Source organism: Haliotis rubra, unplaced genomic scaffold (genome assembly GCF_003918875.1).
Source record: "Haliotis rubra isolate DU_JTF1 unplaced genomic scaffold, ASM391887v1 Scf7, whole genome shotgun sequence".
Taxonomy (NCBI): domain Eukaryota; kingdom Metazoa; phylum Mollusca; class Gastropoda; order Lepetellida; family Haliotidae; genus Haliotis; species Haliotis rubra.
The window spans coordinates 226,465-244,858 of NW_025767412.1; the positions used below are offsets into that span (position 1 = coordinate 226,465).

Below are 18,394 nucleotides of genomic sequence, written 5' to 3' on the forward strand. Positions count from 1 at the left end.
AGAACTGGGTTCGATTCCCCACATGGGTACAAATTACAATGTCTGAAGCCCATTTCTTGTGTCCGCTGCCATGATATTCCTGTAATATTGCTAAAAGTGGCATAAAACCATACTCACTCACTCACTCACTCACTCACTCACTCACTCACTCACTCACTCACTCACTCACTCACTCACTCACTCACTCACTCACTCTAAATGGCATTGTGTATTGATGTCACCTCACCATTGGCACAACAATGTCATCAGTGGTTACCACTGTGGGTGAATATCGAATTTTGTGACATTTAAGACACTGACTTAGGGCTGAATATCCTCTGAGCAGGTCCTGATAACTCTTTGACTTTGAAGCAGATTATTATGTGGTTACCAAGGTTACTCACTTCTACTTTGTTATTGTCCTACTTCTATTTTGGTGACCTTCCCATAATTTTCAAGGTCATGACGACACTTTGAAGATTTCAGCATGTTAGCCTGCATGTTAAGCTTGTCAGCGAGATACCTCAAGAATGGTTCACTGGAGTTTCTTCATATATGACACCAAGCTTCACATAGGGAAGGTGCAGGGCCCAGTCGAGTTTGGTGACCTTCACATAATTGTCAAGGTCACAGCGACACTTTGAAGATTTCAGTTAAGATTGTCAGCAAGATATCTCAAGAATGGTTTACTGGATTTTCTTCATAGATTTTCAAGACTTCTCTTGAATGATTTTTGATAAGCAATTTCTCTATTACTATTTTTTGCATATTTCATACACCATGACATTCATGTCAAGGTCCAAGTGAGTCTTGAAAATATTTGTGTGTTTGAACAGCTTCAGAGCAGAGCAAATATCAAGAGAGGTTAACTGGTCATGTTTTTGTTGACATTTAACTCCATCTTAAACTACAACCTTCACTTTCACTACTCTTTAAGTTTGATTTGATAATTTGCAGCGGGGGATTATGTCACCTTAGTGACAACTGCTTGTTCTATTTTGTTTATAAATTTTTTTGCTATTGTATGCTGACCTTGTCTTATCATATTCCTTTTGTATGCTGACCTTGTCTTATCATATGTTGTTCAACTATTTTTAGGTTTGTATGCTGACCTTGTCTCATCATATTCCATGTATGTACTCTAAATGTTGTTCAACTGTTGTTCTCAATATTCTATTTTGTTCAACTATTTTTAGGTTTGTGTGCTGACCTTGTCTCATCATATTCTGGTTTGTTGTTCAACTATTTTTTAGGTTTGTATGCTGACCTTGTCTCATCATATTCCGCTCTAAATGTTGTTCAACTATTTTTAGGTTTGTATGCTGACCTTGTCTTATCATATTCCGTGTATGTACTCTAAATGTTGTTCAACTATTTTTAGGTTTGTATGCTGACCTTGTCTCATCATATTCCGTGTATGTACTCTAAATGTTGTTCAACTATTTTTAGGTTTGTATGCTGACCTTGTCTCATCATATTCCGTGTATGTTTGTATGCTGACCTTGTCTTATCATATTCTTGTACTGTTCAACTCTATCAAATGTTGTTCAACTATTTTTAGGTTTGTATGCTGACCTTGTCTTATCATATTCCTTGTATGTACTCTAAATGTTGTTCAACTATTTTAAGGTTTGTATGCTGACCTTGTCTTATCATATTCCTTGTATGTACTCTAAATGTTGTTCAACTATTTTTAGGTTTGTATGCTGACCTTGTCTCTATCATATTCCTTGTATGTACTCTAAATGTTGTTCAACTATTTTTAGGTTTGTATGCTGACCTTGTCTTATCATATTCCGTGTATGTACTCTAAATGTTGTTCAACTATTTTTAGGTTTGTATGCTGATCTTGTCTTATCATATTCCTTGTTGTTCAACTATTTTTAGGTATGTACTTATCATATTCTTGTATGTACTCTAAATGTTGTTCAACTATTTTTAGGTTTGTATGCTGATCTTGTCTTATCATATTCCTTGTATGTACTCTAAATGTTGTTCAACTATTTTTAGGTTTGTATGCATCACAAGGGCTACTAAGAATGAAATTGGCAGGATTGTTCGAGTGGAGGTCGAAGACATATATACAGATGCTGAGAGGCCATACTCTGTCTCTGGAATAGCAGAATCGAAACAGCAATTTACATTCAAGGTACAAGTGAGCAAGTTAAAGTCAAATGAATCTCTGGTCATACAAGTGTTCATCTTGTTTGTCTCCGGGGTTTGCATCCTGGTAACCCAAGTTCAACCCCTCGTTCAATGTTGGTAGTTCTTGCAATTTCATTAGCCCTTCACTGTCATTTGATTTGCTCTTCATTCTAATGTACCAATCAGAACGTGAGTTACAAGCTAGTCTCTTGTTGGATTGCCAATATCACCATAAGAGTTACCTCCCCTACCTATTTCCTTTTGTCCTAATCTCAATGTTTGATTAGTCAGTAACATGTGAAGATGAAAGAAATGGATGTGTAGTGAGTCGCAAACCCTGAAGATACAGACCATGACAAATGTTTGGTTCCTGGTATATTGAGGATATATTCCCTGATTGACAAATTGTTTGATAAGACTAGCAGCAGTTAATCTGATGGAACCAAATCACTCAGCCATTATCAGGTTGAGTTTCTTTTTTTTCGAGCTGGTTGAATTGCTTTTTAGCTCAGCTGAAATTCAATGACATTATTTCTTGACGTTCTGTCTGTCCATCCATCTGTCTATTGTTAACCAAAATCTTCCCTTACACTACACGACCTGTTGAGATGAAACGTTATAGGGATGATTCTGTGGCCTGCGTCGCTAAAAAGCTTTCCGAAAAACAGATGTGATTAACAAAATGGCTGCCATTTATTCATCATAATTCAGACGAGCTACAGAACTAAGTGACACTATTTTGACCCTGGACTATACTGTGACAATACCAGACTTGGTGCTGATACATGAGTTACGTCATATGCTATGACATTGCTATGGTAATGTTGGCAGATTGTAAAAACAGCCAAACTATTGCGACAGCTTAGCCAATCAGCATAAAGTGAAAATGAATAATATCCTTGTTGAGATTTACTGACATATTTTTCACTCCGTCCGTGCCTCTATTACTTATTTCATCGCTGTTGTCACTTTTAGCACTGTAATTGTAATGTACCTACCTTCTGTTCCCAGAATGTGTCACTAGCATCCTTCAGCCCCAAACATGGCCCGATATCTGGCGGGACCAACATCACCATCAAGGGAGATAACCTTAATGTTGGCAGTGAACACAGCGTCACAGTGGCCTACAACTTTAGCTGTGACATTTTTAGGTAGGTAGCCAGTTATGACTGTCTGTCTACTGTGTGCTCCAGACATAGTCCTCAGGTAGCCAGTTATGACTGTCTGTCCACTGTGTGCTCCAGACATAGTCCCCAGGTAGCCAGTTCTGACTGTCTGTCTACTGTGTGCTCCAGACATAGTCCTCAAGTTGCCAGTTCTGACTGTCTGTCCACTGTGTGCTCCAGCCATAGTCCTCAGGTTACCAGTTCTGACTGTCTGTCCACTGTGTGCTCCAGACATAGTCCTCAGGTAGCCAGTTCTGACTGTCTGTCCACTGTGTGCTCCAGACATAGTCCTCAGGTAGCCAGTTCTGACTGTCTGTCCACTGTGTAGCAAGTGCTCCGGACTGGTAACCATCTTCACTACCAGGGATTGAATCAATGCTTATTGTGTGTGCCATAGTAAATATTGAAATGGTGTGTGTGAAATAGTATGAATGTGCCCTGGAAGCATGGTAAATATTGAAATGGTATGTGTGAAATAGTATGAATGTGCCCTGGAAGCATTGAAATATTGAAATGTTATGTGTGAAATAGTATGAATGTGCCCTGGAAGCATGGTAAATATTGAAATGGTATGTGTGAAATAGTATGAATGTGCCCTGGAAGCCTGGTAAATATTGAAATGTTATGTGTGAAATAGTATGAATGTGCCCTGGAAGCATTGTAAATATTGAAATGTTATGTGTGAAATAGTATGAATGTGCCCTGGAAGCATGGTAAATATTGAAATGTTGTTTGTGAAATAGTATGAATGTGCCCTGGAAGCATGGTAAATATTGAAATGGTATGTGTGAAATAGTATGAATGTGCCCTGGAAGCCTGGTAAATATTGAAATGGTGTTTGTGAAATAGTATGAATGTGCCCTGGAAGCATTGTAAATATTGAAATGTTATGTGTGAAATAGTATGAATGTGCCCTGGAAGCATGGTAAATATTGAAATGGCATGTGTGAAATAGTATGAATGTGCCCTGGAAGCATGGTAAATATTGAAATGTTATGTGTGAAATAGTATGAATGTGCACTGGAAGCATGGTAAATATTGAAATGTGTGTGTGTGAAATAGTATGAATGTGCCCTGGAAGCATGGTAAATATTGAAATGTTATGTGTGAAATAGTATGAATGTGCCCTGGAAGCCTTGTAAATATTGAAATGTTATGTGTGAAATAGTATGAATGTGCCCTGGAAGCATGGTAAATATTGAAATGTTATGTGTGAAATAGTATGAATGTGCCCTGGAAGCCTGGTAAATGTGTGTGAAAATGTTATGTGTGAAATAGTATGAATGTGCACTGGAAGCATGGTAAATATTGAAATGTTGTTTGTGAAATAGTATGAATGTGCCCTGGAAGCATGGTAAATATTGAAATGGCACGTGTGAAATAGTATGAATTTGCCCTGGAAGCACGGTAAATATTGAAATGGCATGTGTGAAATAGTATGAATTTGCCCTGGAAGCATGGTAAATATTGAAATGGTGTTTGTGAAATAGTATGAATGTGCCCTGGAAGCCTGGTAAATATTGAAATGTTATGTGTGAAATAGTATGAATGTGCCCTGGAAGCCTGGTAAATATTGAAATGTTATGTGTGAAATAGTATGAATGTGCCCTGGAAGCCTGGTAAATATTGAAATGTTATGTGTGAAATAGTATGAATGTGCCCTGGAAGCCTGGTAAATATTGAAATGGTGTTTGAGAAATAGTATGAATGTGCCCTGGAAGCATTGTAAATAGAGAATACTACACGAGGTCTCATTACATATGAATTATACGAAACGAGTGTCCTTCCTATGGTATCTGACCGAGCGAAAGAGGGTCAGCTTTATATAGGAAGGTCAAGTCGTTACGGTAACATAGGAAGGTCACGAAGCTTGAGTGTCCTTCCTATGGTATCTGACCGAGCTTGGCGAGGTCAGATAACATAGGAAGGTCACGAGACCTTCGTGTAATGAAAGTATTATTTTATTTATTACCCACGTCTTACATGCATTTAAATTGACAAAATAAGCGTATTTTTGTTATGTTTTTGGTTTCAAACCCGAAACCGGTTTCATAAAGAGGTTGCGGAAGAGTTTTGTACTGTAGTACAATATTTGCATGACGTCACACTAATGACGTCACTGCCATGGTAACCGACGTCACGATGCATGTCAGTTGTCATCGCCTCGTACAGCCTCCTACAGTAAACTACTCCATTGCACCACGTTTCTTGGTTTCCAGTTGCTTTATTCGGCTAACATCACTGGTGGAAACATTGCGTTTATGTTTTTCGACAGATATAATGTCTCAGTTCGACTCCCAATTAAACAGCGACACGGCAACGTTCGCAATGTTTACATTCCCACAATGCATTTAAGTTGTAGAATGAATGAATTCACTGTGTTTGTTATGAATGAAAAAATAGTTACGTCAGAATGTGACCTAATTGAGAGGTCATCGGTTATCCAATCAAATCGTTAGAATTTCAGGTCAAGTCGTTACTACACAGGTCAACGCGATACGACAATCGGGTGACGTACGAGATTAATATGCAACTACCCATACGTTGACCACGTGGGTAATAAATATTGAAATGGTATGTGTGAAATAGTATGAATGTGCCCTGGAAGCATGGTAAATATTGAAATGTTGTTTGTGAAATAGTATGAATGTGCCCTGGAAGCATGGTAAATATTGAAATGGTCTGTGTGAAATAGTATGAATGTGCCCTGGAAGCATGGTAAATATTGAAATGGTGTTTGTGAAATAGTATGAATGTGCCCTGGAAGCATGGTAAATATTGAAATGTTATGTGTGAAATAGTATGAATGTGTCCTGGAAGCATGGTAGATATTGAAATGTTATGTGTGAAATAGTATGAATGTGCACTGGAAGCATGGTAAATATTGAAATGGCATGTGTGAAATAGTATGAATGTGCCCTGGAAGCATGGTAAATATTGAAATGTTATGTGTGAAATAGTATGAATGTGCCCTGGAAGCCTGGTAAATATTGAAATGTTATGTGTGAAATAGTATGAATGTGCCCTGGAAGCATGGTAAATATTGAAATGTTATGTGTGAAATAGTATGAATGTGCCCTGGAAGCATGGTAAATATTGAAATGGCATGTGTGAAATAGTATGAATGTGCCCTGAAAGTATTGTAAATATTGAAATGGTGTGTGTGAAATAGTATGAATGTGCCCTGGAAGCATGGTAAATGTTGAAATGGTATGTGTGAAATAGTATGAATGTGCCCTGGAAGCATGGTAAATATTGAAATGTTATGTGTGAAATAGTATGAATGTGCCCTGGAAGCCTGGTAAATATTGAAATGTTATGTGTGAAATAGTATGAATGTGCCCTGGAAGCATGAGTAAATATTGAAATGTTATGTGTGAAATAGTATGAATGTGCCCTGGAAGCATGGTAAATATTGAAATGTGTGTGAAATAGTATGAATGTGCCCTGGAAGCATTGTAAATATTGAATATGGCACGAGTGTGAAATAGGTATGAATGTGCCCTGGAAGCATGTAAATATTGAAATCTTATGTGTGAAAATAGCGTATTTTTTGTTATGTTTTGGTTTCAAAGCTGAAACCGGAATGTGTGTAAGCATTGTGACGTCACACTAATATTGAAATGGCATCCACGTGAAATTGTATGAATGTGTAAACTGGAAGCCTGGCTAACATCATAAATATTGAAATGTTATGTGTGAAATAGATAGTTACGCCAGAATGTCATCGGTAATCAATCAAATGGTGTTTGTGTGTATGAATGTCAGCCCTGGAAGCCTGGTAAATATTGAAATGGTGTGTGTGAAATAGTATGAATGTGCCCTGGAAGCATGGTAAATATTGAAATGTTGTTTGTGAAATAGTATGAATGTGCCCTGGAAGCATGGTAAATATTGAAATGGTATGTGTGAAATAGTATGAATGTGCCCTGGAAGCATGGTAAATATTGAAATGGTGTGTGTGAAATAGTATGAATGTGCCCTGGAAGCATGGTAAATATTGAAATGTTATGTGTGAAATAGTATGAATGTGCCCTGGAAGCATGGTAAATATTGAAATGTTATGTGTGAAATAGTATGAATGTGCCCTGGAAGCATGGTAAATATTGAAATGGCATGTGTGAAATAGTATGAATGTGCCCTGGAAGCCTGGTAAATATTGAAATGGTGTGTGTGAAATAGTATGAATGTGCCCTGGAAGCATGGTAAATATTGAAATGGTATGTGTGAAATAGTATGAATGTGCCCTGGAAGCATGGTAAATATTGAAATGGTATGTGTGAAATAGTATGAATGTGCCCTGGAAGCATGGTAAATATTGAAATGGCATGTGTGAAATAGTATGAATGTGCCCTGGAAGCCTGGTAAATATTGAAATGGTATGTGTGAAATAGTATGAATGTGCCCTGGAAGCATGGTAAATATTGAAATGGCATGTGTGAAATAGTATGAATGTGCCCTGGAAGCCTGGTAAATATTGAAATGTTATGTGTGAAATAGTATGAATGTGCCCTGGAAGCATGGTAAATATTGAAATGGTATGTGTGAAATAGTATGAATGTGCCCTGGAAGCATGGTAAATATTGAAATGGTATGTCTGAAATAGTATGAATGTGCCCAGGCCATGACTAAAATCATAAAAATACAGCACATCATGATTCATTTAATGGAAATGTGATGAATAGTACCAACTGAAATGATTCATCAAAGTGTTTATCAGTTGTACTCTAAATCTCACAGTTTAACACGGGCGTGCACATGACAGGAAATGACGTTTCTGATGATGGTTTATGGTTTATAGTTTATGGTTCAATGACAAATGAAGCTGAACTATTCTTGTAGTCTTGATAGTGTTTAGGAAATCCAGCTCTCAAGTTTACAAATTTACAGGAGGCAAGATATTTTATGGATGACAACTTATTTATGTCTTTAATGTTTATTTGTTGTTTAATGCTGTACTCAGAAAAAAATTCCAGCTGTATGGCGGTGGTCTGTAAATAATCGAGTCTGGAACAGACAATCCAGTGATCAACAGCATGAGCATCGATCTACACAATTGGTATATGATGACATATGTCAACCAAGTTAGTGTACCTGACCACCCGATCCTGTTAACCGCCTCTTACAACAATCATGGGTTGCTGAAGACGGATTCTCACCTAGATCTTCATGGGTCGTTGATTTAATGAATTGGTATGACGTCACCTGTTGCAGCTTGACAAGTAAGGAGATCAAGTGTATGACAGCCAAGTGGTCTGAGGTCACAGGGTTAATCTCGCGTGAGAGGAGGTCAGCGGATGAACCTCGAGGTCAGGGACCTTTGAAGGTGAAAGTGGATGGAACGTCTTTTACAGACAATAAAAGCAACTTCCTTTACCTGCCGGATCCTATCATAACAGACATAAAGCCTGCAAGAGCTTTTGTAAGGTAAATCCTGATTGGTTCAGTCTAAGTAAACTTAGGCTCAGTATTATTCGTTACACTGCTATACTGAGTCTAACAAAACCTGTGGAAGGTCGTCAGCTGGCCTTTTCAATGGACCAATCAGAACACAGCTTACTAAATTGCGAAAGTTGACATTTGCACATACATTTTGAACGTTTACTTCGGAAAAGTTTTGTACCCGAACGATTCTGAATGCTATTTTCCGTACGATCACTTCCGAGTGATGCACATGGAGCACGCTACAAGAGTGAGTAAACAGTCGCTGAGAATAGCGTTTTGTCAGTATTCAAGGATGTCAGCTTGCAGAAATATAAGCTAATGATAGCCATGTCAGCAGAAACTCAAAAGCATTTATTCTGCTGGTCATACATCTGTGTTTTATGAGGGTTTTCATTTGTTATGAGATCAGTGTTGGCGACCAGGGAAGAGAAAACCCATTTTGTAAGTCCCGCCAAAACCCTAAATAGTAGCCGTTGTCTGATTGGTTAAATCCGTTCGGCTGTCTCGTGTTTAATTGGACGGTCATAGGTCGCTCAAAGGTTACCTGACGCGACCTTCCACAAGGTTTTGTTAGACACAGTATAGCAGTGTAACGAATAATACTGAGCCTACGTTTACTTAGACTGTGATTGGTTGGTTTTTGTTCTTGGTAATGTCTCAGAATTAAAGGGTTGAGTCAGTTCTGGCAAATTCGGCAAATCACTTGCCAAGGGGAGGCAACTCTCATTGTTTTGAGTTACTGTTGAAGAAGTATTAACTCAAATTATTACTAAAAACGTGTTTAGCCTGCATTTTCTATTTCTAAAAGTGGACTTTTACGTTGATATTTTGACACATGAGATCTCTACTAGCATAACCAAATTTGCTATAGTTGGTCCAGACATAGCCCATAAACCCCTCCCATTTCCTTGTTTTCTTCCTTGGATGGATCGGATCAACGATAATCCTTGGATGTGATTGCATTCAAGGTCACTGACATGCTAACGGCTAAAACACTTAGTTCATGGTAAAAGGTTTGAGTCTTTAGAAACATGTCCAGTGGCAAAGTGGTAAACGTGTACATTGAAACATTACCATTTATTGAGTCAGACTTTTTTTGATTGAGTCCAACCTAAATTTACTCAAGAAATCTGATATCAATCTTGAACACAATTATGCTGTGGTCTGTTTCAGTGGGGGCCGGAATATTACGGTGAAGGGGACCCACCTGGGGTCTGTCGCACAGCCTCGGATTGGTGGTATCGATAATAATGTTGTATTAGAGAAGTCAGAGGTGAGCAAAGTTCCAGATGGAATACTCTCTCATCAGGAACTCCCCATTTCTTAACACCTTGAGATGACCTTCAACACTTGCTTCCCCCTAAACTCCTCCCAAACCCCTCAAAGTTTCCCCCACCCTTCAGTAACACCCTGCACCCTCAAGATGTCCCCCTCCCCTCCTTTTTCCTCTCATAATTGCCTATCTCCTCAACACCTCCCCTTCCTCTTTCCTCTCATAATTGCCTATCTCCTCAAAACCTCCCCTTCCTCTTCAGTAATGCCCAATACCCTGAAAACCCCTCTCTCTCCTGTCAACAACTTCCTACCCCCTCAACACCTCCCCTTTCAATTACTCCACACACCCTTTCAACCTACATTCCCCCTACAAAGAATCTTTTTCCCTCTCAATAATGCCCAATTCCCTCCCAACCTCTCCTTGCCTGTTAATCATCCCTCACCCTCAAAACCTCCTTTCCGACCTCAATATAACCCATCGTCTAAGAACCTCAACACCCCACCCCCCTCATATACCCCATCATCTTAAAACAGCCACTCCAACCTCAATATACAACATCCCCTTAAATCCACCACTCAGACCTCAATATACCCCATAACCTCATTTGACAACACCCTCCAAACCTCCCCAGCCCATTCCTTTAAAAATATTGTCTATGTACCCTCAAAACCTCCAGTCCCAGTCAATAACTCCCACCCCTCAAAACATCCCATTCCCCCACAATAACTCCACACCCCTCTCAAAACCTCTCTCCCTCCCCACAATAACTCACCATACCCTCAAAACCTCCCTTCCCCTCTCGGTAACTCCTGATAACTCCCCATAATGACATGTAATGATCATATATGTCAGACAAAATAAAAAAATGTCAGCACAACCAAACGTTGAATTGTGTGTTCATCCAGGGCAGAAGTGGACTTTCCTTGTGTCTCTTCAGTTTCACATGAGAGTAACTAATAGAGAAGTTATTGACCCACACTTTGATTGTAAACTATTTCTATCACTATCCAAGTGTCAGTATGTTTCTGTTGACGTTACTTATCATGAGAATCAGTTGAGTTGCTGTTGGATCAAATCAACACAACAGAAAAGTTAACCCCATATTTTACACACAGATTGTATAATAATGCATGATTTTTGTGTCGGTGCAGTCCTATGAAACATAAAATGCATGAATACATCTGTTCCAGGCGTGTGTAGTCGCTGAAGGAGGTAATTCCATGGTTTGCAATGCCTTAGATGTGTCAGAAACCCTCTCAACACCTCCGTCTGAAAAACTTCCAGTGGGGATACAAGTCTTCTTCATAATGGACGGAGTGAAGAGTCTTGGTGTTTCCTCATTCCCATACAAGCAGGCCCGGATCAGCAATTTTCAGTACTATCTTGATCCCAAATTTCACAAATTCAAAGGAGATGCCCACATATACTACTTCCCTGTCACAGATGAACATTTGCTGATTGAGGTAAGACTTGCTCGTCATTGTTTGAATATTTGCCAACAAATACAAAGTAATGGCCCCATGGAACTTACAGGTTGAAACAGGCCCCCAGAACATATGGCTGATCCATCTCTGGAACAGATTCGTGATAGTGAAAGCATTAGGACACGCCAACAGCCGTTAGACAACTTGGTATGGCTGGTATACGAGCCTACAGCCCCTTATGTAGAATGGCCTTGATCCGTCTACACCTTCAACACAGACTGCAATGGGAAAGAACGGTAGCGACGTGACTGGGAGAGGCTGCATTCAAGAAGTTCATCCGTTCAATGGAGGACAGGATACCTAAACAACACAAGGCCTCACATCGCCAGAATTGTTCAAGAATGCCTGCACAATGTTAATGTTAATGTATTGCCTTGGCCAACATGTTTTCCAGACATGAACCCCATTGAACATTTCTTCGATCATCTTGATCGTCAGCTGAGACAGCGTGTACCACCTCCAGCAAACTGACAGGAACTTGAATAGACTGTCTTGGACTTACCCGTGAAGGTCCGGGTTAGAATATTGATCTTCAGTAACCCATGCTTGTCGTAAGAGGCGACTATCGGGATTGGGTGGTAAGGCTCACTAACACGGTTGACACATGTCATCGGTTCCAAATTGCGCAGATCGATGCTCATGCTGTTGATCACTGGATTCAATTCGATTATTTACTGACTGCCGCCATATAGCTGGAATATTGCTGAGTGCGGTGTAAAACTTAACTCACTCACTCTTGGACTTATGGAACAGGTTTCCTGCTGACTTCATCCACTGACTCACAACGTCAATGAGGAAGCGTTTGTTGGCATGTATGGATGCCCAGGGTGGTCACACTTGCTATTGATCACGTATCCCATGACTCCATGAATTGTGGCAAATGCAAGACCAGCATTACGATGAATTTTCAGTCAAATTATTGGAGAAAAAAAAATTCTGTTTGTAAAATAATTATCATAAATCTCACATACGCCTTTGTTTCTATTTTTTGGTCACGTGAAGTCAGTATTAACTTTCTTTTGCTCGGTAGTTTATATTGATCTCTTTGAATGAACATCAATGATTTTGATTTTTAGCTTATATTTTCCTTTCAGGGAGAGTACCTTGACCTTATTTTGCAACCATCAGAGTTCAAGGTCAAAGTTGGGTCTTCACCCTGCAATGTCACTGAGGTCAGGGCCTCCTCACTTCTCTGTACTCCAAGCAACAAGCCAGTTAGTGTCAGTGAAAGTGAAAAGGATCAAGTATCTCACTTGGTGACCGTAAGTACACATTCTTGAAAATTTGTATCACCATGGTTACGTTGTATACTGGTCACTTGATGACATTTGTATTTTGTTTCCCCCTCCATATATGGACATGGACATTTGATAAAAGACATGAAAAGGATATTACCAGGCAAAATAATCTCTAAAGGGAAAAAATGTAATTCTTTTAGAAAACATTCCAGGCCCCACCCCCTCATGCTGAAAGAGCATGTACATACTGTAGCTTTGACAATATTAAAGATCTGTACCATTTCACCCTTGTATGTCCATCCTTAAATAACATTCGAAAGCAATACATACCAAATAAATATTTAATTCGACCTTCAGCACAACATTTTATTCACCTTATGGCAACAGCAAACTATCAAGCATTAAAATCTGTAATGTTATCATTCAATATGCCTCCAAGAGCAGACACGGATTGAAATGAAGCGTGAATCTTTTGTTAAAGTGATCCTATACTGCACCATATGTACTTCATGTGTATGGGCCTATGGCCTTTCATACAATAAACATTTGAACTTGAATTTGAAAATCAGTCTTGACATGGCCTTCCTTGATTTAGTTAGTGTCATGAACTAACACCTTGTTCTCCCTTGATAGAGTTAGTGTCATGAACTAACACATTGTTCTCCCTTGATAGAGTTAGTGTCATGAACTAACACATTGTTCTCCCTTGATAGAGTTAGTGTCATGAACTAACACATTGTTCTCCCTTGACATTGTTCTCCTTGAGAGTTAGTGCCATGAACTAACACATTGTTCTCCCTTGATAGAGTTAGTGTCATGAACTGTTCTCCCTTAGAGTTAGTGTCATGATAGAGTTAGTGTGTTCTCCCTTGATGAGTTAGTGTCATGAACTAACACATTGTTCTCCCTTGATAGAGTTAGTGTCAAACTAACACATTGTTCTCCTTGATAGAGTTAGTGTCATGAACTAACACATTGTTCTCCCTTGATAGAGTTAGTGTCATGAACTAACACATTGTTCTCCTTGATAGAGTTAGTGTTCTCCCTTGATGAACTGAACTAACACATTGTTCTCCTTGATAGAGTTAGTGTCATGAACTAACACATTGTTCTCCCTGATGAGTTAGATGTTAGTGTTCATGAGTTAATGAACTACATTGTTCTCCCTTGATAGAGTTAGTGTATGAACTAACACATTGTTCTCCCTTGATAGAGTTAGTGTATGAACTAACACATTGTTCTCCCCTTGATAGAGTTAGTGTCCCTTGATAGAACTAACACATTGTTCTCCCTTGATAGAGTTAGTGTTCTCCCTTGATGAACTAACACATTGTTCTCCTTGATAGAGTTAGTGTCATGAACTAACACATTGTTCTCCCTTGATAGAGTTAGTGTTCATGAACTGAACTAACACATTGTTCTCCTGCCCTGATAGAGATAGAGTTAGTGTTGATACTAACACATTGTTCTCCTTTGATAGAGTTAGTGTATGAACTAACACATTGTTCTCCCTTGATAGAGTTAGTGTCATGAACTAACACATTGTTCTCCCTTGATAGAGTTAGTGTCATGAACTAACACATTGTTCTCCCTTGATAGAGTTAGTGTCATGAACTAACACATTGTTCTCCTTGATAGAGTTAGTGTTCATGAACTAACACCTTGTTCTCCTTGATAGAGTTAGTGTAACATGAACTAACACCTTGTTCTCCCTTGATAGAGTTAGTGTCATGAACTAACACATTGTCTCCCTCTCCTTGATAGAGTTAGTGTTCTCCTTGATAGAACTGTATGAACACACATTGTTCTCCCTTGATAGAGTTAGAGTCTCACATTGTTCTCCCTTGATAGAGTTAGTGTCATGAACTAACACATTGTTCTCCCTTGATAGAGAGTTGAACTAACACATTGTATGAACTAACACATTGTTCTCCCTTGATAGAGTTAATGTATGAACTAACACATTGTTCTCCCTTGATAGAGTTAGTGTCATGAACTAACACATTGTTCTCCCTTGATAGAGTTAGTGTCATGAACTAACACATTGTTCTCCCTTGATAGAGTTCGTGTCATGAACTAACACATTGTTCTCCCTTGATAGAGTTAGTGTCATGAACTAACACATTGTTCTCCCTCGATAGAGTTAGTGTCATGAACTAACACATTTTTCTCCTTTGGTCATCTTCATCATGTCAAGGTGATAATGTTATGGAAATATTTATAGCGACAAAATATTTTCCTGTACTCCATTATAAACTTCTTCTGTGTTCCCATCTGCAGATTGACGTAGGCTATCTTCATTTCGAGGACATAGGTGATGTTGTCTTCATCAGTGGCGCTTTAGCGGGAATGGCAACCAGCATCATCATCCTCATCGTCATCCTTGTCTTCATTCTGGTTGCGGTGGTTGTGCTGCTCATCATCATGAAGGTGAAGAAGATCGGCTTCTTCAAGGAGATCGACGACAGCGCCCATACCGTGGCGTACACGGCGGGACAGGAGATGAACATCCACCAGATGACCGGAGCTGGCGGCACTTACAGTTTTGAAAATCGACAGAATGGTAAGTATCAATACTTGTGAGAGAAATAATTCATGATGGTGCAAGAAATAACAATTTGTAAATCACAGATGTTTTCTGTGGAGGGCATCATAGAGGCACTTTCTGTTAAAGTGTTGTGTTCACACAATTCAGGGCCCTGTTCAACAGAGCGATCATAGCAATACGACTGTTGTAAGTCTATGTTTAAGCATGGGAGTTACGATTACCTTATTTCTACAATCACTTTGCCAGTAAAATTGTAGAATCTAGTTTAAAGCAGTAACGTGTTCAAACCCATTGAATGTGCTGGTGCCTGGCCAGCTGATATTGAGTAATTGTGTTTCTGTACAGACTATGCTGAGCAGCGTCCTGTGCAGCATCACCAGACAGCGTTGTCGATGGTGAGTGACGACATGCTGGCACTTATACAAAACGAGAATCTGCTGATTGACCACGAAGTTCTTACACTTGGAGACATTCTGGGAAAAGGTGAGTCGACGGTACGATAAGAGTAAATATGGTGAGTCCTGGGTAGGATTAATGTAAATATGGTGAGTCCTGGGTAATATTAGTGTAAATATGGTGAGTCCTGGGTAGAATTAGAGTACAAATGGTGAGTCCTGGGTAGGCTTAGAGTAAATATGGTGAGTCCTGGGTAGGCTTAGAGTAAATATGGTGAGTCTTGGGTAGGCTTAGTGTAAATATGGTGAGTCCTGGGTAGGATTAGTATAATAAAGTGAGTCTTGGGTAGGATTAAAGTAAATATGGTGAGTCCTGGGTAGGATTAGTGAAAATATGGTGAATCCTGGGTAGGTTTAGAGTAAATATGGTGAGTCCTGGGCAGGCTTAGAGTAAATATGGTGAGTCTTGGGTAGGCTTTGTGTAAATATGGTGAGTCCTGGGTAGGATTAGAGTAAATATGGTAAAGTCTTGGGTAGGATTAGTGTAAATATGGTGAGTCCTGGGTAGGATTAGTATAATATAGTGAGTCTTGGGTGGGATTAAAAGTGAATATGGGTAGGATTAGTGAATCCTGGGTCCTGGGTAGTTTAGAGTAAATATGGTGAGTCCTGGGTAGGATTAGTGTAAATATGGTGAGTCCTGGGTAGGTTTAGAGTAAATATGGTGAGTCCTGGGTAGGATTAGTATAATATTGTGAGTCTTGGGTAGGATTAAAGTAAATATGGTGAGTCCTGGGTAGGGTTAGAGTAAATATGATGAGTCCTGGGTAGGATTAGAGTAAATATGGTGAGTCCTGGGTAGGATTAGTGTAAATATGGTGAGTCCTGGGTAGGATTAGTGTAAATATGGTGAGTCCTGGGAAGGCTTAGAGTAAATATGATGAGTCCTGGGTAGGATTAGTGTAAATATGGTGAGTCCTGGGTAGGATTAGTGTAAATATGAGTAAATATGGTGAGTCCTGGGTAGGATTAGAGTAAATATGGTGAGTCCTGGGTAGGATTAGTGTAAATATGGTGAGTCCTGTGTAGGATTAGTGTAAATATTTAACTTCATATGTTGCACCTGACCACTGTCTGAAAGGCAATGTGTATTCGTGGGTGAGAAGTAGACTTAAATATGATCAAGTGAGTTTTGAATGAGGTTGAAGCTTGGTTACAGTGAGATTACGGAGACTGTATTGCCACATGTCTGTTGAACATTGCTGTAACTGCTACTTGTAACCTATTCTTGTACATATGATAATTTAAATATACCCACTGACATTGCCTGGAAAAGAAATGCTGTTCTTTGAATAATAGCTTCTACAGTGAATGGGACACTAGATTGCCTGTTTCATTCAGAGGGGATATGTTGTGATTTGATTACCTCTGACTGACCAATCGGGATATCTCCCATTTCACGGTGGAATTTCTAAGGCCTGTTAAGTACCAGATGTGTTTTGCCTCACTGTATAACTGTGTCTATATTGGCTGGTGTGTGTTCAGGACATTTTGGCTGCGTCTACCGGGGTTTCCTCACTCTACCAGATGAGAAGGGCGACTTAATGATTGCTGTGAAAACTCTACACCGTGAGTACAATGGCATTCTTATGTCGCGACAACTATGTGAAATTGTTGTTCCTGTAATTGCTCAAATACTCATTAAACAACACTTTTAAAACACTAGCCCACAAAAAATTGATAAACTAGGTTTAGAAAGTGAAAACTGAACGATGTGTTTAGGGCAACCATTCCATCGTGGCACAGAAACAATTAAGTGAAACATTATCCGTAAGTTAAATATTGACACGAGTCAAAACAAATTTGTGCACATTTATAGATATTCATTTGTGAATACAAAACATCAGAACGCACTCACTCACACACTGCTCACTGAGTCACACACTGATATATTCACCCATCTACTTGCCCACCAGTTCACTCACTCACCCACCATTTAACTCACTCACTCACTCCACATATTACAGAGAATGCTCCCCGAGACATTGAGCTGCAGGCTTTCCTTCAAGAAGCTCTCATCATGAAGGACTTCCATCACCCCAATGTCCTGGAGCTGATCGGCATCTGTCTGGGGCTGGACGCGATGCCCCTGGTGGTCTTGCCATTCATGCAACACGGGGACCTGCTCACCTACATCAGGGACGAAACCAAGGTAGGCTCTCACTAGTTCAGTAGTAGACAGTAGACACATGTACTTTTGTGTGTTTCAAGGAGTAGACAGTAGACACAAGTACTTTTGTATGTTTCAAGGAGTAGACAGTAGACACATGTACTTTTGTATGTTTCAAGTAGTAGACAGTAGACACATGTACTTTTGTGTGTTTCAAGGAGTAGACAGTAGACACATGTACTTTTGTATGTTTCAAGTAGTAGACAGTAGACACAAGTACTTTTGTGTGTTTCAAGTAGTAGAGAGTAGACACATGTACTTTTTTCCAAGTATGTTTCAAGTAGTAGACAGTAGACACATGTACTTTTTTGTGTTTCAAAGTAAGTGGACAGTAGACACATGTACTTTTGTGTGTTTCAAGTAGTAGACAGTAGACACAAGTACTTTTGTATGTTTCAAGTAGTAGACAGTAGACACATGTACTTTTGTATGTTTCAAGGAGTAGACAGTAGACACATGTACTTTTGTATGTTTCAAGGAGTAGACAG

At 39.4% G+C, this 18,394-nt stretch overlaps 1 protein-coding gene across 2 annotated transcripts in view; it reads left to right on the plus strand.

Moving 5' to 3' along the window:
* The window catches only part of LOC124258685 (hepatocyte growth factor receptor-like), a 43,646-nt gene that overhangs the window by 12,507 nt on the left and 12,745 nt on the right, over nt 1-18,394 (plus strand). For both annotated transcript variants that reach the window (XM_046692756.1, XM_046692755.1), the window contains 10 exons: nt 1,990-2,128; nt 3,136-3,275; nt 8,505-8,717; nt 9,909-10,008; nt 11,202-11,474; nt 12,590-12,757; nt 15,014-15,296; nt 15,627-15,764; nt 17,222-17,305; nt 17,704-17,888. In XM_046692756.1, the coding sequence (XP_046548712.1) occupies nt 1,990-2,128; nt 3,136-3,275; nt 8,505-8,717; nt 9,909-10,008; nt 11,202-11,474; nt 12,590-12,757; nt 15,014-15,296; nt 15,627-15,764; nt 17,222-17,305; nt 17,704-17,888 (1,723 nt within the window). The remainder of the gene's footprint in view (nt 1-1,989; nt 2,129-3,135; nt 3,276-8,504; nt 8,718-9,908; nt 10,009-11,201; nt 11,475-12,589; nt 12,758-15,013; nt 15,297-15,626; nt 15,765-17,221; nt 17,306-17,703; nt 17,889-18,394) is intronic.